This window comes from Rhineura floridana, chromosome 6 (assembly GCF_030035675.1).
Source record: "Rhineura floridana isolate rRhiFlo1 chromosome 6, rRhiFlo1.hap2, whole genome shotgun sequence".
NCBI lineage: Eukaryota > Metazoa > Chordata > Lepidosauria > Squamata > Rhineuridae > Rhineura > Rhineura floridana.
The window spans coordinates 153,318,060-153,344,029 of NC_084485.1; the positions used below are offsets into that span (position 1 = coordinate 153,318,060).

General features: G+C 43.3%; 1 protein-coding gene across 2 annotated transcripts in view; it reads left to right on the forward strand.

The window, feature by feature from the left end:
- PAPPA2 (pappalysin 2) overlaps positions 1-25,970 on the forward strand; it is a 219,636-nt gene that overhangs the window by 85,034 nt on the left and 108,632 nt on the right. For both annotated transcript variants that reach the window (XM_061634177.1, XM_061634178.1), the window contains exons 8-10: positions 3,918-4,046; positions 10,906-10,997; positions 23,503-23,696. In XM_061634177.1, the coding sequence (XP_061490161.1) occupies positions 3,918-4,046; positions 10,906-10,997; positions 23,503-23,696 (415 nt within the window). The remainder of the gene's footprint in view (positions 1-3,917; positions 4,047-10,905; positions 10,998-23,502; positions 23,697-25,970) is intronic.

The following is a 25,970-nucleotide window of genomic DNA, read 5'->3' on the forward strand; positions in this document are numbered from 1 at the left end:
TCCCCCATTCTGGACTCGGTGACAACAGTGAAAAAGTATTGCAGGTGAGCCTCGGTTTAATAGCAAGGGCTTGTTTGAGCAACTTCAACGTAAATAGACCTTGGTGGAAACAACATACAAATAAATAATCATTGCACCTAAGAAAGATGATTGCAAGGATTCATTTTGTCCCTATAAGCCGGCCTGTAGACAAAGCAAATTTAGGGTCTTCAAATAGTAAAGGACTCCTTGAGCCAACTTGAGCCAACCTGACCCAGAACATGAAATGTTGCATAAAGAATTTTTTCCCCAGTTCTTAATAACAGAGGAGATAGACCTCCACTTGTAGCCCCAGCAATGGATGGGAGGCTGCAGCTGTTCTTTCATAGATGGGAAAGGTCAGCTGTTGATCAGTGGGTCCTTCAGAACATTCATAGATGTCTTAGAAATTACATTTCTCCTTTCCAACAACTTTCTCTGGTCTCCTGTGTCAAAGAATCTCAAAAAGCACTACCTTTTGTTGGCCATGCATAATCACCTTGGTGTTGAGGCTATACAGCCAATTTCATACTATGAAATGTAGGCAGAGGCGGTATGTTTCCAAATACCAGTTGTTGGAAACTGCGGGTGGGGAGTGCTCTTTGCTCTCAGGTCTTGTGGGTTTTTCATGGGCAACTGGCTGGCCACGGTGATAACAGGTGCTGGACTAAATGGGCCATTGGCCTGATCCAGCAGGCTGTTCTTATGTAAGATAGTATTCATAAATATTCTTTATGATGCTAAAGGAAAACAGGATCTGGAGGGTGATGTTAGATCTCAGATATGTTGGCAAGTTCCTGAAAGAGATTTCAGATGAAGGTTCTTGGGAATATTTTAGAGGCACTCTATCAGGGTTACTTCCTTGTGTCAGTGGCATTCACAGAGACATATCGTCATGTGCCTGTTCTGTCAGTCTCTGGGCTTGCCTGCAAACAACAGCCAGACTTCAGCACACAGGGCATATGTAAAGATTGTGCTTGTAGTCCATCTACATCTACAAGAAATCCACATCCATCCATATCTAGACAATCTCATCAGCAGGCCCAACCTCCTATCATCTAGCAATGAGGCATATTCAGTGCTCTCTAGCCAGTTTGCAGGATCATAGACACCTAATATATTTTTGGAGGAGCTCTCAGTCTCTACACCTGACAGAGCTGTCATCAATGTGTTGCAGAGGTTGTTTTTCCTCTCTCCAGAGAGAGTTTCCATGATGGTGGCATCCATGTAGAGGTTTCTTCAGTGCCCAAACTAGGACATTTTGAGTCTTGCCCAGGTAGTGGGTTCCACAATAGTTTGTGTGAATTTTATGAGGTTTCATTTGAGACTCCTTCAGTACTTCCTGCATTTCAGTGAGTCCAAACGCATAAGAGTTGTTCTTCCACCAGAGTTTGTCACACTTTAAGGTGGTGAACATCCACTCTGAAATTATCAAAAGACATCCTGTGGCAGGTCTGTTGCATATGATGATAGCATCAGGTGGTAGTTTCTTAGGTTGGTGAGCCCATTGCCAGCCTGGACAGCAGAGATGATGGTCAGATGAGATATCATCATTCATGAGATATCATGAAATGAGGGTTATTCCCTTGGGATTCACAGCTTCTGCGGATGCTCTCTTCAGCCAACATGGCTAAGGGTACATGGTCAAGGAAATACCCAAAGCCCATGAAAACTTATAGAAAAGAATGAAGTCTCATGGTCATCAGTTAGAGACATCCAGAATACTTCAGTGGGTCAAAGCCCATCTATTCTGCTGGGCCTTGAAGACCTGGCTCTTCAGGCAGGCTTTTAGGATGGGTTAGATTTTATCTTCATTGTTTTTAGATTTTTAATGCCTACGTATTAATGCCTGGTAGAAAGTGGCAGATATTTTAGTAATCACTTAAATCTGGCTAGGAAGGCCTTGATTCCCAGATTTTAGGACTGACAGCAGAAAGTTACTGGAGTAGATGTATCTTGGCCAGGGGCTCACTATTCCATTGGGACTTGTAATAGTTCCTACTCACTGTGTGGAATTCGAAAGTTTCAACCAAGGTAGGTTGGGATGTAACTGTGAAATAATAGACACTATGCTAGTCTTGCACAGAATCTATGAAACTTCTTGAAAGATCTTTCTTTGCTGTTGTATACAAAAGAGCATTTGGCTCACCAAAGCGAGTTACCTGCTTTCTGCTGGAGTGTCTTTCACAGCGGTTCTGGATTAACATGCTAAACAGACATATCTTGACCAACTCTTCCATACTGAGTGAGCCAGGTTCTGCCTGCACCCCTCTGTAAAACAGCTCCTAGGAGGAGCATATTTGGAACTCCCATCCACAGATTACCTTCCTGGCATATTGAAGACCCTCACCAAGTCACCATTTGAATGCATCTGTGCCTTTGTATTTTATTAATGCGGAAGGTTCTGTTTTTAGTAGCCATAACCTTCACCAGGAGGATCTCTGAGCTGAGCTCTCTGTTAGAAACAAATTGTTTTTTTAATAGTGTGCTTTTAAGAACAGTTTCCTTTTTAATATGGACTATTATTTCTTCTTTTCACCGTTGTCTAGAGTTGATATTTCCCTCTTTCTGCTGGAGATCTCACCATGAAGAAGTAATTACACATTTTTAGACATGCAAAAAGCCCTTAACATTTATCTTCACAACACTGAGGCTATTCTTTCCCAGTCTTTTTAAAAGTAGGCATCCAACGTAAAAAGGTTTGCCATTTTATATTATGTAGATAGTCATTCCCTCTAATTAAAGTAGTGAGGACTGACAGAAATAGAACCAGAACGGGGCACTGAAATACAATAGGCGATGTATTAGCATGATTGGGTGAGCTCCGAAGTTTGGAAGAAAGCCTATTACAGTTTAGAGGGAGTCATGCAATCCAGCCCAACCTAGATTTATGGGATCATGTACATAGTGTCTCAGGATCTCCTCCTCCTCTTGAAAATGAAACACTGGTCTCACCATGAAGGTTCCTTCTGTTTATTGACAGGGTCTACATTGTTCTTTTTATCCCCCAAGGTAGTGAGTTTTAATGCTGTAGATAGTTGGAAGGAGCATCTCAAAGGTAATGTAAGAAAATTTTAAATAGCAGTCAACCAAGCAGTATCATCTGATGCATTTCAAGCCCATAGGTGACTGGCAAATTCACACATAAACTATATATAAAATCTTATTGGTTGGTGATATTGTTATTCTGCATTGCTACAATAGCTCTTGGCTATACACATAATGTCCAGTTGTTTTAAATATGCATATCCCTTTACTACTTAATTTTCTTTGCTTAAATCATTCCTACAAGCCATGTATGTTAAAGACCTTCATTATAAATTAAGTGGTATTATATTCCTCTTCTTAGGATGATATGGTAGCTCATAATGTTTTCTTTCTAAAGAAGCAGCCACGGGCCTGATTTTGATCAGGACTGCCATGCAAAGGAGATGGGGTGTGTGTGTGTCAAATCCTTTGGCTCTGTGCTGCAACCACAAATCCAAATTAGCTTTCCCTCAACCCCTGCTCCTTTTTCCAATAGAAAAAAGTAGCGTGGTCCAAACACTGAGTGTCAATATCATGCCTAGTTTGAGCCTTATGCACCTTAGCTGCTCACTCCCATTTGCTTGTTTTGTAGCATGCAAGAACTGCTGCTGACACAAGGGGATAGCTCTGACAGAGGATCAGTTACTAGTGTTCACACTTTAAATGAGTGAGTTAAAGAGCCCCTAGTGGACAATAAAAAGGAAGTCCTTGGAATCCGGTACTTGGTTGAGGAACAGATGGGAATCCCTGAGAGTCAGTTTGGGTCATTAGTAGCATACATAGGAAGTGCAACATAGGAAGAGGCAAAAAAGTGCCCTTTACTGCATGTTCTTTATTCTGTCTTATATTTTAGTTTCTGCTTTCTTCTCCAGGGAAGTCATGGCAGGCCAGCTGTATCGGTACCAAGTGCAGGCAGTGGCTGGAGCTGCTGTAGGTGAAGCCTCCCCACCTCTGTTCCACATCCATGGCTCTTCCTATTGTGGGGATGGAAAAGTAAGCATGTGAGTACCGAGATCTGAAAATGCTGCATTTTCTCCCATATACTGTTTTGATCGAGGAACTGCAGGCACAAATTGGATGAGCATTCAGATGCATACCTGAATACCTATCCAAATGCAGATGCTGTCAGTTGCTTTCAGTGGGAAATGTATCTAAATGCTGATGCTGCCTTCCATTGGGATGTACACTCTGGTGTGCATCCTCATTCTTATATCCTTAGGTAGCTTGTGAAGAGTTTGCACATCCGTGAAAATCAAATTAAATTGAATCAGACAGAAGGTAGATTCTATATAGTTGCTTGCATCAGTAAACAATTTGTTGGGGTCCCTGAGAAAACTGGGAGAGTGTGTGAAAGCTAAAATCCAATAGGCTGTCTTATTTCAATGGTCTTCTTTTGGGGGTGGGCTTTCCCCCCATTCCACTTTAATGTTTTAAATCAATAAAATAATTAATTAGTTATGTATCTGTCTTGCAACTGGTTTTATTTACTTAATTATTTCAGCAATTTATATCCCACTTTTCTACACAAAGAGTCCTCAAGGCCACTGTAACACCTGGCCCTGGTTCAAATTAAACTCTATTTGTCAGTCCCAATAATATTTAAATATTAAATTTAAATATTTGAAACCAAAGCCTGTAGGTGCTTAGATCATTTATTTATTTATTTATTAAATTTATGTCCCACCTTTCCTCCCAGCAACAGCCCAGGGTGGCAAACAAAAGCACTAAAAACACTTTAAAACATCATAAAAACAGAGTTTACAATATATTAAAACAAAACATCTTTAAAAACATTTTTAAAAAAGCTTTGAAGACATCTTTTTTTAAAAAAAAGAAGTTTAAAAACATTAAAAAGCAATTACAACACAGACGCAGACTGGGATAAGGTCCCAATTTAAAAGGCTTGTTGACAGTGGAAGGTCTTCAGTAGGCACTGAAAAGATAACAGAGATGGTGCCTGTCTAATAGTTAAGGGGAGGGAATTCTAAAAGTAGGTGCCACTACACTAAAGGTCCATTTCCTATGTTGTGTGGAGTGGACCTCCTGATAAGATGGTATCTGCAGGAGGCCCTCACTTGCAGAGCTTAGTGATTGACTGGGTATATAAGGGATAAGATGGTCTTTCTGATATCCTGGTCCCAAGCTGTATGTCAATTCCAGTGGGTTCACAGCAGCCAGCAACTAATTAACAGATACCAGCCGCTGGCCAGACCATAAATCTGCTAGGCAGGAGGAACCAGGGGGCCAGCCAGCATGCTTACCGTTTGGGAAGCGCTGAAGGAGGATGCAGGGAAGTCGAGTCCTTAAGCTGATTGGCTTCACTGCTGCAACGCCTGTTGGCGTCTTCTCTCTGCTGGGGAAGGGGCAGCCTCCTGGTCGCTTCCTGACTCTGACAGGCGGGCTTCCTCAGGGGCTTGCCCCTGGTCTGGTGAAGGATCCTGAGCTGTCTCCTTGCTTGTCCCCTCTCCTGGGTCTGCCGTCTCCCATTCCTCTTCCTCCTCGGATGAGTCCTCTGAGGGGGGCATGACACTGTGTAGGGCTTTGTACACCAAAACTAGAACCTTGAACTTAGCCTGGTAGAAAATAGGTAGCCAGTGCAATTCTTTCAGCAGCGGGGTGACATGTTGGTGATACCCTACCCCAGTGAGCAGTCTTGCTGCTGCATTTTGCACCAGCTGCAGCTTCGGGACCAACCTCAAGGGCAGCCCCACATACAACACATAAAAGTAATCCAGCCTGGAGTTACCAGTGCATGAACAATAATGGTCAGGCTATCCTGGTCCAGAAACGGCCGCAGCTGTCTTACCAGCTGAAGCTGGTAAAAGGCACTCCTAGCCACTGAGGTCACCTGGGCCTTTAGCAACAAACATAGATCCAGGAGCACCCCCAGACTAGCATCCTGCCCTTTCAGAGGGAGTACAATCCCATCCAAAGCAGGCAACTGACCAATTATCTGAACTCGGGAACCACCAACCCACAGTGTCTCCATCTTGGTAGGCTTCAGACTCAATATATTGGCCCTCATCCAGCTCACCACTGAGCCAGACACCAGTCCAGGGCTTGCATGGCCTCTCCCGATTCAGATGTTACAGAGAAATAGCTCTTGGTATCATCAGCGTACTGCTGGCACCTTGCCCCAAATCTCCTGATGACCGCTCCCAAGTGCTTCATATAGATGTTAAACAGCATGGGGGACAAGATGGTAGCCTTTGGCACCTCATAGTACAACTGCCAGGGGGCCAAAAGACAATCACCCGATGTTATTCTCTAAAAACAACCCTGGAAAACAGTGCCTCCAATACCCATCTCACCAAGTTGGCCCAGAAGGATACCATGGTCAATGTTATCAAAAGCCGCTGAGAGATCAACGAAGAATAACAGGGTCGCACTCCCCCTGTCCTCCTGATGAAGGTCATCCATCAGGGCGACCAAGGCCTATTCAGTCCCATAACCAGGCCTGAACCCAGACTGGAATGGGTCAAGATAATCTGTTTCATCCAAGAGTACTTGCAATTGCTGCACCACAACCCTCTCAATCACCTTTCCTAAGAAGGGGGTATTTGCGGTTGGTAGTTGTCACAAACCAGTGGGTGCAGGGTAGGCTTTTTCAGGAGTGGTTGGATCACCACCTCTTTCAGGGTAGCTGGAACCACTCCCTCCTGCAACAACGTGTTGACCAAACCCTGGATCCACTCGGTCAACCCCCCTCTGCAAGTTTTAATAAGCCAAGAAGGGGAAGGATCAAGAGGACACATTGCTGGCGCATTGTCACAAGCACCTTGTCCACATCATCAGGCCACATCAACTGAAACCGTTCCCAAGAAGTTGCAGCAGATGTTGTACTGGACACCTCACTGGGGACTAAAGTAGATGTGGATGGGGCATCAAGATTGCTATGGAGGTAAACAATTTTACCCTCCAAGTGCCTTGCAAACAATTCACAGTGGGCCTCCAATGGGTCTAAAACTCCATTTCTTGGAGTTGATGTCAACAGACCTCTGACAATATGGAAAAGCTCCACTGGACGGCTACTTGAGGATGCGATGGTGACAGAGAAGTGGGCCTTTTTCACGGCCCTCACCATCGCACAGTAGGCATGGTTATGTTTTACTTGTGCCCGATCAGCTTCACAGCATGTCTTTCGCCACTTGCGCTCTAGCCTTTGTCCCGCCTGTTTCATTGCCCTTAGCTCACTGATGCACCAAGGTGCAAACTGGGCTCCACAATGCATTCAGGGGCAACCTTGTCAAGAGCCCAATGCGCCTCGCTGTTCCACAGCATGACAAGGGCTTCAACAGGGTTACCTGCTGTGTCTGCTGGGAACTCCCCCAGGGCATTCAGAAATCCTGTGGATCCCATTAGCCTCTGGGGGCGGACCATCTTAGTCTGTCCACCACTCCTGTAGAGAAGCATCAGAGCCATAAGTCTAAACTTCACCAGGAAGTAGTTTGGCCATGACATCCATCCCCCCCTATCTCCAGACCACCCCTTCCTCCATCTGGAGCAAAAATCAAGTTGAGGGTGTGCCCTGCCCTATGTGTCGGGCCAGTGACAACTTCAGACAGCCCCATGGTTGTCATGGAGGCCATGAAGTCCCAAGCTGGAACAGTAGAGGCAGCCTCAGCATGGACATTGAAATCACCCCGCTCCTCCAGTACCACAGCCGAGATGGCCTCTGCCTGTTTGGTCAGAGAAGCTGCCGGGCAGCAAGGTGAATGGTACACCAGCAGCAACCTTAGTTTACTGTCTCCTTGGCCCGACACCAGGTGCAGGCCCTCACAGCCAGTTCCAAGACAGAGTGGTTTCCTGGTGACAGAGATGGAAGTTCTGTAGACCACAGCACCCCTCTCCCCTTCCTTCCCTCCAACCTGTGCTGGTGTTGGTCCAAGTATCCAGGTGGGCAAAGCTGGGTCAGATCAACTCCCCTCTGCTTATCCCCCCAGTTCTCGGTAATGCACATCAAATTGTCACCTTCATCTACGGTGAAATCATGGATGAGTGTGGTCTTATTGTGTACCGATCTGATGTTAAACAACAACACACACAGGCCAGTAGGCACACCAGATGAGCAATGAGGAACCCATCCATGAGAGAAGTGGGAGTGAGAAACAAGGCATAGATAGCCTTGCCCTCGTCTTCTATGTTAGTTCACCACCTCCCCATTGCTATACCTTCCTCTACTCATGATCACTGAAATTGGGGTGGCATCATCCATCCTTCCTCCAGACTAAGACTCCTCCTAAACACCTGATATGGACCCAACAAGAGCCCACCAACAAAACCTACCTGAACCAGTTATCCCAGTAGGCCTCTGAAAGAATTGGGAACAGTCAGACATACTCAATATCTTTCACAGAGGGCACACCTACTCCCCCCATCTCATCTCTAGATCATGTCTCATGAAAGTAGTTTTCACTGCTTTCTGTTTTTTGAAATAAAAAAATAATAAAGTTTGAGCTTTTATGGCCAAGACAGGATAGAATTATCCAGGTCTGAATAGTTCCAGCGCTGGATTCTCACATAGGCTGTAGGCTAGGTTTAAAGTTTCCCAAAAATCATAGAACAACCTTCAAACAGAACTATACCCTCTTAATCTACTTAGCCGATCCCAGCTCTAGGGTCCCTTTTGGAGATAGAATGGATGCAAGATTCTGTCTTTGTGGAAAATTCATGACTAAAATGTTGGAACTAGGGATGGTGGGGTTGCAAATGCTGTTGCCACTTTAGAGGTACAGTATGTTGGCTTTCCCCACTGAATTTTCAGCTTTGATTAAAAAAATAGAAGCAGCAAGTTTCAACCTTTTTCCCTCAGAGAAATAAAAGGAAACGTGTGCTGGCATTACTGTGCTCCGTTCTTAATTTGAAGTAAACCTCTCCTGCCTTCAGTTTTCTGGCCAAGGCATGAAAAGGCACTGGAATGACTGACAAATCATTTGTACACTTCCATTTAATTGAATTCAAATCATACAGTTTCAATATTGCAATTATTTAATAAATTATTTCATTTTATTAAATAATACTGAATCACTTCAAACATGTTAGAGCATATATTTTTGGTTTTTAGTATGTATTTCTCCATTAATGTATTAACATTTATTTATTTATAATTATTATAAACTGTCGACTCATAAAAATATGGCAGTGGTGTACAGTAAAATCATTAAAACGTCATAATATTATAAAATATAAATACAGAACAATGGCCAATATTGAATCAAATTAATTATCTAAAAAAGCTTGGTGAAAGAAAACCTTTTTCAGATGGTGATGAAATATCAGAATTGTGGGTATCTGACTGATTCCAATAGGAACAGTATTCTGGTGTACTGATGCCAATATGCTTAAAAGCCTTGATTTTCATAGAAACTAAACTATGGCATAGCTGTGAGATAGTCTGGAGGGCTTCTCCAGATGATTCCAGTGATCTGGCTGGTGTATAAAAGACAAGGTTGTCCTTCAGGTAACATGGTCCTTTGTATGCTAATATAGTGCTTTATACACTAATGGTAATACCTTAAACTTAGCTCAGTAATATACTGGTAGTCGGTGCAGAGCTTTCAGCCCCCGTCTAATATGCTGAAGATAAAAAGTTACGATTTATCTGCTATGTACCCTCCGTCCCTGTCCCACCTGAAGGTCTGATTTAGAATGTCAGAGAGAGAGAGAGAGAGAATGCAAAGCTAGAAGGAAGAGAGATAAACAGGAATGACCCAGTGCAAGCATTTAAAAGTATGAAGTAAAATTTTAAAATGAACACAATAGGGAAAAGCTAGACAGTTCAAAGAGAATGCATGAGGAGAAATGTGGCCATATGTATTTGCAAAAAAGGCGAGTTGCAGAATGAAAAATACACTAATTTTAGAATAAAAGAAGAAAATCAGATAAAATTAAGAGATAAACAAGAGTTTTAGCATAATATTTAGAGAGAAAATAACATATTTTAGAAATATTAATGTTGATAATGACATAATTGAGAAAGGACCTGAATCTGAAAGACGAAGAGACTGAAGGGTAAAAAAAAATAAATCACATCCAGAACCCTAGCAAGTGGAGTAGGGAAAATAGAAATGCCCCAAGAGTTAAAGAAACAGAAGAAGCCAAACAAGATGCTGAAGTTTCTCAAGTCAGAACTAGGGATGGGATACCGTGCCGCTTCAAAAGCATTCTGTCAATCTAAAAGGCTGGTATTGATTCGAGTTCATTCTTTGTCCTCTAGCTGCTACTTTTACTGATCCAGTTTTTTTCCATTGCAAAAAAGGAAATAGCAATAAATGAAAGGAAATAGCAATAAAATTATTGATCTTAAAAGCAATATTTTTGAGGTTGGTTTTTTTAAGAAATTCATTTTCAAAAATAGCCGTGAGTGAGTGGCTCAGGGGTGACGTGCCCTGCCCCCTGTGCAGCCGTGGGCAAGCTGCATAGTCCCAAGGAGCCCAGTTGCCCCTCAGTTGGCAGTTGCGGACAAGGAAGGGGCTGGCTTGTGCAGCTGTGGCCAGCTGAGCAGGCCCTAGCCAGCCAGGGAGGACTAGCCTCAGAGGGAGGCAATGGTAAACCCCCTCTGAATACCGCTTACCATGAAATCCCTATTCATAGGGTAGCCATAAGTCGGGATCGACTTGAAGGCAATCCATTTCCATTCAACAATTAAACAAACAGACGTTAAAAAGCTGCATCATAAAAATTGTCATTCCTTCCCATGATAGTAAAAATAAAAAGCAAGCTGATAAAATTCCATCTTACAATGGCCACATAACATGTGGGAACTCATCATAATGGAGAAGCTGTTAGAAAATATTAACATATGTGAAGCTCTTTGGACACTCTAAAATGTTTTATAAATGCTAAGCATTATTTTCTTAGAAGTCTTGCAGAAGAATGTGATGATGGAGATCTGACAGATGGAGATGGTTGCTCTCGAACCTGTAAAAAAGAAAAAGGATTCCACTGTGTTGGTGAGTCTAGAAAGGCTAGTCCACTATTTTGTTTTGTTTTTTAATGATTGTTGGTCATTTTGCTCAATTTGCGGATGCGGGCTATAGCCTTGCCTTATTTGTATGCACTTTTCTGAATCCAGTATTTGAGGTTTGACAGAGGTTTGGAGATTTGTTTGGCAAGAAATAATATTGTGGCAAGCAGAGAAGTTTGTAACTGTTGGACAGGGCTCATTTTGGCCCAGGGATTACCTCAGGGCCCTCTTAATTCATTCATCTATACATATTGTACCTCTGAATCAGTGTGATTGAGGCTGGATCTATATCTATAGGACTGGGGAACCAAGGAAGGCAGATTTTACTATTGGCCAGGGAACCAAGGGCTACTGGAAAGCTGCATCTTCAGCCTCTTAGAAAGGACATCTGACAAGTGGGAGACCAATCTGGCCCCATCCATCAGCTAGTGAAGGAGCAGCTGCTATAATGCTTGCTTTCCTCTTCCCTCTCCATTCATTTTCCCTTTTGTATAATTTCTATTAGACTGTGACCCAGAGGGCAGAAGCTGTCTTACATATGTACAGTGCATGTAAAATGTTAGGCTAACAGCAACAACAATAAGAAGTGTGGCTTGGCTGTCATCCATTACGATACCATAAATAGTACCTTAATCATGACTAAAGCAAATCTGAAAACAGGTAGAGAATAGGTGATACAGTGAGACAGCAATCTTGGGTAAGAGCAGAACCTAACAGCCTGGTGAAGAATTTAAAGACACCTCCCCCCAAATGGCAGGGGCTTCAGAATTAATAAAGATCTACTGCTGCACCTTAGATAGGATTTGATTAATGCTACAGCCCAGTGAGGAATGTTTGGATGATTTTGTGTAAAGGCTAGCCCAATATAGTAATTTGCTAACAATGCAATGGATTAATGCAATGCAATGATTAATGACCTAGAATTAGGAGTGAGCAGTGAAGTGGCCAAGTTTGCTGACGATACTAAATTGTTCAGGGTTGTTAAAACAAAAAGGGATTGCGAAGAGCTCCAAAAAGACCTCTCAAAACTGAGTGAATGGGTGGAAAAATGGCAAATGCAATTCAATATAAACAAGTGTAAAATTATGCATATTGGAACAAAAAATCTTCATTTCACATGGGGTCTGAACTGGCGGTGACCGACCAGGAGAGAGACTTGGGGTTGTAATGGACTGCACGATGCAGTGTGCGGCAGCTGTGAAAAAGGCAAATTCCATGCTAGGGATAATTCGGAAAGGTATTGAAAATAAAACAGCCGATATCATAATACCGTTGTATAAATCTATGGTGCGGCCGCATTTGGAATACTGTGTACAGTTCTGGTCGCCTCATCTCAAAAAGGATATTATAGAGTTGGAAAAGGTTCAGAAGAGGGCAACCAGAATGATCAAGGGGATGGAGCGACTCCCTTATGAGGATAGGTTGCAGCATTTGGGGCTTTTTAGTTTAGAGAAAAGGCGGGTCAGAGGAGACATGATAGAAGTGTATAAAATTATGCATGGCATTGAGAAAGTGGATAGAGAAAAGTTCTTCTCCCTCTCTCATAATACTAGAACTCGTGGACATTCAAAGCAGCTGAATGTTGGAAGATTCAGGACAGACAAAAGGAAGTACTTCTTTACTCAGCGCATAGTTAAACTATGGAATTTGCTCCCACAAGATGCAGTAATGGCCACCAGCTTGGACGGCTTTAAAAGAAGATTAGACAAATTCATGGAGGACAGGGCTATCAATGGCTACTAGCCATGATGGCTGTGCTCTGCCACCCTAGTCAGAGGCAGCATGCTTCTGAAAACCAGTTGCCGGAAGCCTCAGTAGTGGAGAGTGTCCTTGCACTCGGGTCCTGCTTGCGGGCTTCCCCCAGGCACCTGGTTGGTCACTGTGAGAACAGGATGCTGGATTAGATGGGCCACTGGCCTGATCCAGCAGGCTCTTCTTATGTTCTTATGTTTAACTTGGCTTAAAATGTCAGAGAAAATTAGTCTCAGCAGTAGCTAAAGACCTGTGATTGAAGATGAAGGACCAGTGGAGTGTGTGGCCTTAAAGACAGAATAGAAGGAGGTGAAATGATCCCCTTTATTGTAGCTTGGATCAACAAACAATGCCCTGTTTTTCAGATATCAGAAGACATTGAGTGGGTTCATTGAGCTTTAGGAGCAGTCTGACAAAGGACTGGGCAGCTTAGAGGTATACCTGTCACTTTAAATACATGGTGGGCCTGCGATAGACATTTGCAATGTTTTAGTATGATAGTTGGGTAAAGGCTAACTATATATTCAGTAATAAAATACAAATTGACTGACTTCTTATATTGTTCTTACCATGTCTGCCCTCTTAGATATAACTTGTACAGACTTTAATACTGCTACTCATCTGCTTTCTGAAAGCAAAGAAGACACTCTCGTCTGAGTTTGGGAATTCCAACAGTAGTGGTTTTGTATTGGGTTTGCAGCAGGCTTTGTTTGCCTGCAGGTTAAGCAGTGTTGTTTTTGTTTTTGTTTTGGTTGGGATTTAATGAGACATGGGGAGAGAGGGAGATAAAAGATGTGACATTCAGAAATGGTCAAAGATCCTATCACGTAGATGACTTGAGGAATATACATACATACAACAAAAATACCTGTGATTAATTGCTTGAAAATACTTAACTCTAAACATAAAAGGATTGGACGATTCAGTTGAAAGGGCAAGCATAAGTAAATATTTAAAGACGTGAAACCATCATTCGTTACTGATATTAATTCACAGAATACCAGTACCTAATCTATTGTTAAAAATGGAGAAAATGGGGAAAGGAATTTTTTGCACAAAAGCAGGAAAAGTGGCTATTGTTTCTCATTTAAATGTGGATTTATACCAGAAAAGGTTCACATAGATCCAAAGGATTTTCTTATTTATAGAAGGAATATGTGATAAAGATTTCTGTTTCCTGACTCCTAACTGAGCAGAGCAGAGGGAGCTGTGTCAGCTCGTCCACAGGAGAGGAGATACAAGCAAGCCAGCTTTCAGAGAGTGAGCGAACAGGGAGAGCAAACAGGAGTTTGACAAAGGAGTTCAACAGGGGAGGTCAAGGGGGAGGTCCCTAAAAAAAAATTACTAATTCTTCTTGTACAGCACACTGCATACCAGTGGGACTCTCAAGTTTACCCTGAAGTAGAACAGGACAAAGCACAGGCCACTCCAAAATAAGTAGTTAGAAAGAAACAAAAGGTAGAAGAAAGTATGAATGGGAAGGATACTCCAGTGGTTGTGACCAGGGCTGTGGAGTCGGAGTCAGAATTGTGGAGTCGGAAGCAATTTTGGGTGGAGTCGGAGTCGGTAGAAATGTACCGACTCCGACTTCAAAATAAATTTTGATTGACAATTTTTTTAAAATATAAATTCAAAATGTCAAAGAAGCTTCCCATGAAGTCAGCTGTAGTTGAGCATTTCACCATAACTCAAGATGGAAAACATTTTGTGTATCAGTGTATGACACAAGACCCAGATGAAGACAAATGCTGCGATGCCAACATCAGTGCATATTCAGGCAGCGATAAAAATGCTCCTATGAGAGCTTCCAATTTAAAAAGACATTTACAGCCCTATCCAGGGCTGTGGAGTTGGAAGCAATTTTGGGTGGAGTTGGAGTCGGACAGTAGAAAAATAGTCGGAGTAGGAGTTGAAGGTTTGGTGTACCGACTCCACAGCCCTGGTTGTGACCTGGAAGGTGTGTGCCATGTTTGTTTTCTTGCCTGAGAACAACATGGCGTACGTGCCCAACAAGTGCAAGCTCGTGGCACTGTTGGAAGAAAAAGTGAGAGGCCTGGAACAGCGGGTGGCCACACTGAGGACTGTAAGAGAAGATGAAGAATTCTTAGACAGAATGCTGGAACAACAGCAACAAAGAAAAGTGGAGGTGGAAGAACAGCATGTGATAGCAGAAGAGGAGACTGCTTTGGAGAGGAACAATGAAGTGAAGGAAGCTCTGTGGGAAAGGGTGACAGTTAGGAACAGAAGACGTAGAAGACACCCTTCACCAGTGGAACTATAGGAACTGCTTTCAACCACTCGAGGATGAGACTGGAGGACAGCCTGTGGTGGAAGAATTACAGGAGACCCTGTGTGACAACGAGCAAGAGGCTGAAGCTCAGTCAAGCAGGGGCAATGAAACCACACCCCACAACAAGAAGAGAAGAGTACTAGTAGTGGGACACTCCCTACTGTGTGGGATCGAAACCCAAGTATGTCGAGAAGATCGGTGGACTCGCCAGGTATGCTGTCTACCAGGAGGATGGATTAGAGATGTGACAGAAGGGTTGCCATCACTCATCAGGCCCACCAGCAGGTATCCCTTTCTCCTTATCCATATGGGAAGAAATGATACTGCCAAATGGAGCTATGAAGAAATCACATCAGACTATGAAGCTCTGGGAAGGAAACTCAAGGACTTTGGGGCCCAAATAGTTTTTTCATCCATCCTTCCAGTACTTAGAAGAGGAGTAGAAAGGGAAAGAAAAATACTTTGTGTGAATGATTATGAAGGTGGTGCCATGAGAGATTTTGATTCTGGGACCATGGGCTATGCTTCCAGGAAGATGGACTGCTGGCAAGTGATAGGTTGCATCTCACAAGGACTGGGAAGAATGTGTTTGGCCACAGCATGGAGCAGTTCATCAGGAGAGCTTTAAACTGAATTCTAAGGGGGAGGGAGACATAAACATGATGGTAATGACTGATGAAGGCTTGTGCACAGTAACGGGAACAGAGAGATCGGCTCCAATAGTGCCCAGTAACAGTCCTCAGAAAAATGTAGCAAGGAAGCCAAGCCATAAATCACATGGTCTTCAATGTCTGTATACTAATGCGCAAAGCATGGGAGACAAGCAGGACGAACCTGAACATTTAATACAGGAGGGTAATTACAACTTGATAGGTATAACTGAAACTTGGCCTCCTCAAAACATTGGCAATTTGCTTTTCAAAAGTTACATTCTCGTCTTTTCCTTAATTGGGTGGTAGTAGACTCCAAGCACCACATTCCTTTTATTACTTGCCCCATTAATTTTAATCCAGATACTCTTGGTGGAGCTACCAAGCTCATCTTCCTGTATTTCAGTGCAGGAAGATATATTTTTAACATGTAACACAACTCCACCTCCCTCGTTATTCCTTCTGTTGTTTTTGAAAAAGTTATATCCTTTAATTGCTGTATTCCAGTCATGGGAGTCATCCCACCAAGTTTCAGTTATACCTATCAAGTCGTAATTACCCTCTTGGAGAAGAGAAGATTGAGGGGATAGCCCTCTTCAAGTACATGAAAGGTTGCCATACAGAGAAGGGCCGGGATCTCTTCTCGATCGTCCCAGAGTGGAGGATACGGAATAATGGGCTCAAGTTGCAGGAAGCCAGATTTTAACTGAACATCAGGAAAAACTTCCTAACTGTTGGAGCCATACGACAATGGAACCAATTACCTAGGGAGGTAGTGGGCTCTCTGACACTGGAGGCATTCAAGAGGCAGCTGGACAGCCGTCAGGAATGCTTTGATTTGGATTCCTGCATTGTGCAGGGCGTTGGACTTGATGGCCTTATAGACACCTTCCAACTCTACTATTCTATGATTCTGTGATTTCAGAGTAACATTTGCATCTATATATATGCCAAGTGAAGGCAAACTCCAGTTTCTTTTCAACTTTTTAAAAAAAGTATCACAACATACAAAGGAAAATTCTACTATGTTTTACCATGTCAAATTGAAATTACCCCCATGCCTTTCTGGTTGTTCCTGTAAGCACAAATGGCAATGGAAAACTACATACTTTATACTGTTTGACTCAAGAAATGCTTGCTTAACAAGGGTGCCAATTTTCATGGCGTTATTAAAAAACTCAGGGAGAATTGAGAGGTAAAAGTAAAATAATTGGTCCAAAACAACCCAGAAGTTCAGCGCACTTTTTCTCCAGGCCAAGCCCCATCAAAAAGAGCATGTATAAAGAATGGAAGGAAGGACGCATCACCAAGGAAGAGTACCGACGAGCGGCTCGGTCTTGCAGGAATAGCGTAAGGAAAGCTAAAACCCAGAATGAGCTGAGGCTGGCGAGGGAAGCGAAGAACAACAAAAAGGGGTTTTTCAGATATGTTCGAAGCAAGAGAAAGACCAAGGAAACGGTGGGACTGCTGCTCAATGAGGATGGCAAAATGTTGACAGATAACAAGGAAAAGGCAGAACTGCTCAACGCCTATTTTGCCTCTGTTTTCTCCCAAAAAGGGAACAGTGTGCAACCTTGCATCAGTAGCAATCTCAGTAAGGGGTCGGGATTGCAGTTCAAGATTGATAAGAAGATAGTCAGGGAATACCTAGTTAACCTAAATGAGTTCAAATCTCCAGGGCCTGATGAACTGCATCCCAGAGTATTGAAGGAACTTGCTGATGTACTCTCGGAACCTCTTTCTTTGAGAAATCCTGGAGAACGGGAGAGGTGCCGGAGGATTGGAGACGGGCAAACGTCATCCCGCTCTTTAAAAAGGGTAAAAAAGAAGATCCGGGGAATTACAGGCCGGTCAGTCTGACTTCAATGCCGGGAAAGATATTAGAACAGATAATAAAAGAGTCCATTGGCAACTATCTAGATGACAATGCTGTGATTAGTAGGAGCCAGCATGGGTTTGTCAAGAAAAACTCTTGTCAAACTAATCTCATCTCTTTTTTTGATTGGGTCACTAGCTTAGTAGATGTTGGAAATGCTGTAGATGTCATCTATCTAGATTTCAGCAAAGCGTTTGACAAAGTCCCCCACGACCTTTTGATTAGCAAACTGGTCAAATGCGGACTAGATGGAAATACTGTCAGGTGGATTCACAACTGGTTGGAAAACCGTACTCAAAGAGTGGTCGTCGGTGGCTCTGCTTCGGACTGGAAGGAGGTTTCGAGTGGAGTGCCACAGGGTTCTGTTCTGGGGCTGATACTCTTCAACATTTTTATCAATGACTTAGATGACGGGGTGGAGGGAAGCCTTATGAAGTTTGCGGATGATACGAAACTGGGAGGGATAGCTAACACAATGGAAGACAGGAATAAAATCCAAAGGGACCTGGATAAACTAGAAAATTGGGCTGAAATTAATAAAATGACATTCAATAAAGACAAATGCAGGATTCTGCATTTAGGCCACAAAAACAAAATGCATGGGTACAGGATGGGAAATACCCGACTTAGCAGTAGTGCGTGTGAGAAGGACCTTGGAATTGTAGTGGATCGCAAGTTGAACATGACCCAGCAGTGTGATGCTGCGGCAAAAAAGGCAAACGCGATTTTGGGCTGCATAAACAGAGCTATAGTTTCCAGGTCGAGGGAAGTAATAGTCCCACTATATTCTGCATTAGTCAGGCCTCATCTGGAATACTGCGTTTAGTTCTGGGCGCCTCATTTTAAGAAAGATATAGACAAGTTAGAGCGGGTTCACAAGAGGGCGACGAGGATGATAGCCGGTATGGAGAACAAGTCTTATGAGGAAAGGTTGAAGGAACTTGGCATGTTCAGTCTGGTGAAGAGAAGGCTGAGGGGTGACATGATTGCACTCTTTAAGTACCTGAAGGGCTGTCACATAGAGGAGGGTACAGATTTGTTCTCTGCTGCTCCAGAGGGTAGGACTAGGTCTAATGGTTTTAAGTTACAGGAGCGTAGATTCAGATTGGACATTAGAAGGAACTTTTTGACAGTAAGGGCAGTTTGGCAATGGAACCGACTGCCTAGGGAGGTGGTGGGATCCCCTTCGCTGGATGTCTTCAAGCAGAGGCTGGACAGCTATCTGCGGGAGATGCTCTAGCTGTGGATTTCCTGCTGTGAGCAGGGGGTTGGACTCGATGTCCTACAAGGCCCCTTCCAACTCTATGATTCTATGGGAGGAGTGCCTTTTGGGGTTTTAAGTTTAAAAAATGCAACGGTTGCTTTTTAATTAATTTTTTAAAATTAACATGGGTTCCTGTGACCATGCAGTGCATGTGCAGATCTGACCTCTGACCCCAGTGTTCTAAAAGCATGAAATGGTGGGCACCAGTAAAAGGTGTTAACATTTGATGGTTCCTGATGGGTGTGCTACAGGTGGCTTTTACGTAGGGGTGGGGTTCCTTCATTTGGATTTTGGGGTTGGTGGCATTTCAGAACAGCAAGAGATGCTGATAAGCCAGCAAGCAGGTGATTGGTAGATTGGTGCTTTTAAAATTCAAACTGAAAAGTAAAGCTCCTATTTATTTCATTCTTACATTGAGCCTACATTGGGGGCCGGGGGACACAACCACTTTGATAAGAGAAATGTAAATCGAAAATACTTAAATTGCTCCAGCACAAGGGGAAATATTCTGTGTTTTTAGAGTCTCCCTTCCAAAAAGTAACTATGGCCAATCACACTTAGCCGTTTATTTAGGGTGCCCTTTCTGGTATTGAGTCATGTTGAGCTCCCAGAGCAAGTGCCCATTTCTGGATCAGTTCATTCCAAAGTCGCTGAAGCTTAACCTAACTCGGTTTTTTTTTGTTTCATGTCTACAAGTACAGAGGCAGTCTATTAGTAATTTCTCCCCGAAACCCCCCACTGATGTGTACAGTTCCCATATAAAAGGAATGTGTGTTTTTTATGTGTGTTTTAGAAAGTTTTTCATTCTGGGACCTCTATACGCACATGAAATTTTAGCATGTGCTTTTTTGCACATGATTTAGTAGGTACAATATATAAAGATAAATAACTGTGACAACTAAAGCTGTGATTGTGAGCATAACTGCATGGGCATAAAAGTCATTGAACAAAGAATCAGTGTGGTCTTACCATCAGAAAAAGCAGACGAATTCTATTCAGATCTCCCCCTATAATTATATTCTATAATTAAAAAACCCTTCTGGTTTAAGAATGTTTCTATTGTTGTTATGTGCCTTCAAGTCGATTATGACCTATGGCCACCCTATGAATCAGGGACCTCCAACAGCATCTGTCGTGAACCACCCTGTTCAGATCTTGTAAGTTCAAGTCTGTGGCTTCCTTTATGGAATCAATTCATCTCTTTTTTGGTCTTCCTCTTTTTCTACTCCCTTCTGTTTTTCCCAGCATTATTGTCTTTTCTAGTGAATCATTTTAGCTTCTAATGATAGTTCTGGTTTTGTTTGTTCTAACACCCAATTATTTGTCTTTTTTGCAGTCCATGGAATCCACAAAACTCTCCTGCAACATCACATTTCATACGAGCTGATTTTTCTCTTATCCGCTTTTTTCACTGTCCAACTTTCACATCCATACATAGAGATCAGGAATACCATGGTCTGAATGATCCTGACTGGTACATCTTTGCATTTGAGGACCTTTTCTAGTTCTCTCACAGCTGCCCTACCCAGTCCTAGCCTTCTTCTGATTTCTTGACTATTGTCTCCATTTTGGTTAATGACTGTGCCAAGGTATTGATAATCCTTGACAAGTTCAGTGTCCTCATTCTCAACTTTAAAGTTACATAAATCTTCTGTTGTCATTACTTTAGTCTTCTTGACATTCAGCTGTAGTCCTGCTTTTGCACTTTCCTCTAACTTTCATCAGCCTTCATTTCAAATCGTTCTGCTAGTAGTATGGTATCATCTGCATATCTTAAATTATTGATATTTCTCCCCACAATTTTCACACCTCCTTCATCTTGGTCCAGTCCCGCTTTCCATGGGATATTGGCAACTATAGTGAATGTGCCACGGGTGTGGGAGACCATGCCTCCTCTCTGAGATGTTGTACTGGCGTACAAATTTGTGTTGGTCTTCCACAGTCCAGTGCACTTCCTGGGTAGCTTGGAAGAATTTGGTAACGTGCCTCTGAGACACATATAACCAAATTTTTCTAAGCTATACAGAAAATGGATTGGACTGTGGAAGACCAGTCAACTGTTTTTACGTTGTTGCTACCTCTCTGCTCAGACCCAGGATGGCAGACTCTAGAGGAAGACAAGGAGGAATGGGAGGGGGAGGCTGGAACAGTGGAGCAGAGCCTGGCTGAATACAGCCCTCCATTCCTCTGAACCTGTCAGACTTCAATAGCGACACAGGAGTCCCTGGTGCTCCCTCCCCTGCTGTGGGAGACAGAACACTGTCAGATTCGGGGGTTGGCTCAGAGACACAGCCTGAGGCAGTTGAATAGGATTCGGAGGGGAAGGCAGGTCTGATGTTGTCTTGCAGGACAAGGCGATGCCTCTGAGGAAGGGAAGAGATGCACCCACCTAGACATAGCGCCAGCCTGCAAACAAGACCTTCCACAGGACCATGTAGTCTTGTGAGTAGGGGCATGCTCTGCCTTGGCTTTAAAGCTTGGCAGGTGGGCAGGAGAACTTGTTGGAACAACTTGTCTGCTTCTGTGGAGCCTTGAACTTCTGATGACTGATCTTGGACTCGTGATCTTTGGCCCTTGCTCCTGGACCGGGGTAATCCTTGCCAACCTTTTGCTTTGTAAGAGCTCTGTGCCTGGATTAACTCCTTTCTTGCTGCTGAGTGTGTCCCATTACTCTGCTTTAATAAAGATTTCTTACCAATAAGAGCATCAGCTGCCGTGTTTTGGGCGGGAGTCAGAACATTGGAGACAACTGTGATACAATGCTGGGTGCAATTGATCAGAAATTGAGATAGGCCAATCTATTTTAAAGTAACCTCTTTAAACATTGATGGACTGGGATCTGTTATTAAAAGGATCCAATGGAATCAGTTATAAAACGGTTGAAACCTGATGCCCTGTTTCTGCAAAAAAAAAAAAAAAGCAGTCACAAAAAAGGATGCAAAAACTTGTGAAGAATCTGTGCTTAGAGAGCAGTATTGGATGAAGGCTTGTTAAAGTTTATTTATTTATTTATATTTATATTTCCATTTATAGACCGCTTACTATCTAAAAGATCTCAAAGCGGTTTATAATAGAATACACAAGGTATAATAAAAATGTATCAAATTTATTTACAAAGCAAAATACATGAACAATATCCATATACATAAACACAGTAGAGAAGCCAGAGTAGGCCACAAGTGCAAAAGATTCAAACACTGGATTCCTTGCATGGGCCTCAGGAAGAAAGTATTTGCAGCTGATGATACTCTGAGCTCTGATAAACCAGGCAGGTGATGGGGATTTAGCACTCATTGAAAGCGCTAATGTGATCAGGGAAAACGGGGTCCAAAAACTGTCTATTCCCTGGGCTCCTGTGGCGAGATGTTTCGGTTCCTCCATCCAGGGTGTGGCTGGCTCCACCGCCGCCTTGTTACGGCTTGCTTCACTCCCTACACCCCGACAACAGTGAGAAGCTGAGGAGCCGTGTGGCCGCTTATCTGCAGAGATTATACATGTAGAGATTTTGTTTGCAATCCACTATAGGGCGCATGTGTCAGTTTATTCCTTTATAGACTCTTGTAGATGCCAGAAGGCATTACATTTTTTGCACAGAAACCTAGGAGAGGTTTGTGGGAATAGCCAGGGAAATACCCTAAATTACTCTGCCCTAGAACAGTTAATCATGGAAATGACCAGAGGCTTGCTGATTTTAATTAGTTTTCAAGGTTATAAATATCTGTTTTTAATTGTCTTTTATTGATACTTTTAATGTAAATCTCTTTGAGGTTTTGTAAAAATCAAGTGGTATATAAATTTTGTTAAATAAATAAAGAGGGAAGAAAGGAAAAAATGTTAGGGATGGAAATCAGGAACAATATGTAACCTGAGGCTGGGGCAAAATCAGTCTCTGCCAGTGAAAAGCGGTATCAAACCTCTGGATTGGCCAGGCTTGGTATAATACAAGGACCCTGCCTTTTGGCTTTGCTTGGTTCAGTATCAAAATATTAGTATCTTCTGCTTCCTAGACTTCAGGTCTTCTTCAATGTACCTCAGGAGCCCTTTGCCTGGAGTATGTAAATTCCAGGTCCAGCTGCCCATGGCCTCATCCTGACCATTAGAGCAGCGGTAGCGAACGTGGTGTCCTCCAGATGTTGTGGACTACAATTCCCATCAGCTCCAGCCAGCATGGACAATGGTCAGGGATGACTGAAGTTGTAGTCCACAACTTCTGGAGGACACCACATTGGTTACGCCTGCCATAGAGAGTAATAGAAGAAAATTGGAGGTGCGGATGGGGAGGATGGACAGGCACAAATACTCAAAGGAAAGCAACTAATAAGGAAAAAAAACACGTGGAGGCAAACGGAAAGCAGGTCAGTCAAAGCTCCAGAAGATACTCTGGGTAAGGTGTCTTATCTCAATTGTCATGCTCTTAATTGTCTTTCAAAGAAAGAAAGAGAATAATTGTGTTAGAAACCAGGGGGGAAATAACTCCAATTGGAGGGAGAAGTGAAAGAGGGCAGGAAAATGCATATACTTCAGTGAATTGTTCTTATGCTACATGCAAAGTATCAGGAGTATTTCTATATCAATTATGTTTCTTAGTCACAAACTAAATCACAGATGCACCATCCTAGCCTTTTTCTTTCTTTCTTTTTTCATTTTTTAACTTTGCAGGAGAACCAAGCCTATGCTATGTCTCTGATGGTGATGGCATTTGTGAGCCATTTGAGAAAACCAGCAGCATTGTGGATTGTGGTCTCTATACCCCCAAAGAGTACGTGGATCAATGGGCATCAGAGGCCTATGCCTCCCACCACGACCAGAAGGCATGCCCAGTTTCCCTAGTGACTGGAGAACCTCTTTTAAGGGTGAGGGGATTTTTTTTCACATACAAGACTTAATGTTATTTTTAGAAGAAGGACATGTCCCAAACCTCTGTAATCCCCCCCAAGTCTGCCAACCATTAACACTTCTCTGAACTGGGATGAACTTTATTGGTAAAATCACTGGAGAAATTCTATCATCTCACACATACAATTCAATAAGTATTTCTCCATAGATACCAAGGTCTATGGGGAGACCTACCCTTAGGCACTCCTTAACATTTATCTCAGTATCTTTTTCTTGAAAGATCACGAGGCTGGAAAGGAACCTAGTTCTTACAGAGGTGGGAAAACTGTGTCTGGGCTGTATCATTTTAGACTGCAGGTGAGGGCTTACATGCTTGAATACTCTCCCATAAAAAAATCCTGCCACCTGGAAAACTAGATGTTAGCAGCCAGATACTAGCCTAATCTTCTCCCTGATAGGCTAGTTTTCTCTATGCAGGTTATTATTTATTTATTTATTTTATTCGATTTATATACCGCCCACAGCCCAAGGGCTCTCAGGGCGGTGCACAACATGGATAAAATACAATAAAATCACAAAAGCAGCAAAGTATACATTATTAAACAAGTAAACAACCTGATATAGATTAAAAACACAAATGAATTAAAATTCCTGTGAGAATAAAAAGGTTTTAACCTGGCGCCAAAAAGATAAAAGTGTAGGCGCCAGGCGCACCTCATCGGAGAGACTGTTCCATAAATCGGGGGCAACCACTGAAAAGGCCCTAGATCTTGTTACTACCCTCCGAGCTTCTCTGTGAGTCGGAGCTCGGAGGAGGGCCTTAGATGTTGAACATAGTGAACGAGTAAGTTCATATTGGGAGAGGCGTTCCGCTAGGTATTGTGGTCCCGCGCCATGTAAGGCTTTATAAGTCAAAACTAGCACTTTGAATTTGGCCTGGAAACAAATAGATAGCCAGTGCAAACGAGCCAGAACAGGTGTTATATGTGCAGAACGCCTAGTCCTCGTCAGCAGTCTAGCAGCTGCGTTTTGCACTAGCTGTAGTTTCCGAACTGTCTTCAAAGGCAGCCCCACATAGAGCGCATTGCAGTAATCCAATCTAGAGGTTACCAGAGCATGCACAACTGAAGTGAGGTCGTCACTTTCCAGATAGGGGCGTAGCTGGGCTACCAACCGAAGGTGGTAGAACGCATTCCGTGCCACCGAGGCCACCTGCGCCTCGAGAGACAGGAATGGATCAAAAAGAACCCCCAAGCTACGAACCTGTTCCTTCAGGGGGAGTGTAACCCCATCTAGAACAGGTTGAACATCCACCATCTGGTCAGAGAAGGCACTCACCAACAGCGTCTCGGTCTTATCAGGATTGAGCTTCAGTTTATTAGCTCTCATCCAGTCCATTATCGCAGCCAGGCAACGGTTCAGCACATTAACAGCCTCACCTGAAGAAGATGAAAAGGAGAAATAGAGTTGCGTGTCATCAGCATATTGATGACAACGCACTCCAAAGCTCCTGATGACCGCACCCAGCGGCTTCATGTAGATGTTAAAAAGCATAGGGGACAGGACCGATCCGTGCGGGACTCCACAATGGAGAGTCCAGGGTGTCGAACAATGTTCCCCAAGCCCTACCCTCTGGAGATGATCCACCAAGTAGGAGCGGAACCACTGCCAAGCAGTACCTCCAACTCCCAACTCCATGAGTCTCCCCAGAAGGATACCATGGTCGATGGTATCAAAAGCAGCTGAGAGATCAAGGAGAATCAACAGAGTAACACTCCCTCTGTCCCTCTCCCGACATAGGTCATCATACAGGGCGACCAAGGCTGTTTCAGTGCCAAAACCGGGCCTAAAACCGGATTGAAACGGATCTAGATAATCGGTTTCATCCAAGAGCACCTGGAGCTGGCTGGCGACCACCCGTTCTAAGACCTTGCCCAGGAATGGAACATTCGCTATCGGTCTATAGTTGTTCAAATTATCTGTGTCCAGGGAAGGTTTCTTCAGGAGTGGTCTCACTACTGCCTCTTTTAAGCAACTAGGGACCACTCCATCTCTCAAGAAGGCATTTATCACTTCCCTGGCCCAGCCGGCTGTTCCAGCCCTGCCAGCTTTCACTAGCCAAGAGGGGCAAGGATCCAGTACAGAGGTGGTTTCACGCACCAGTCCAAGCACCTTGTCAACATCCTCAAGCTGTACCAACTGAAACTCATCCAATAAATAAGGACAAGACCGTGCTCCGGATACCTCATTAGGTTCAACTGCCCTAATACTGGAGTCTAAGTCCCGGCGGA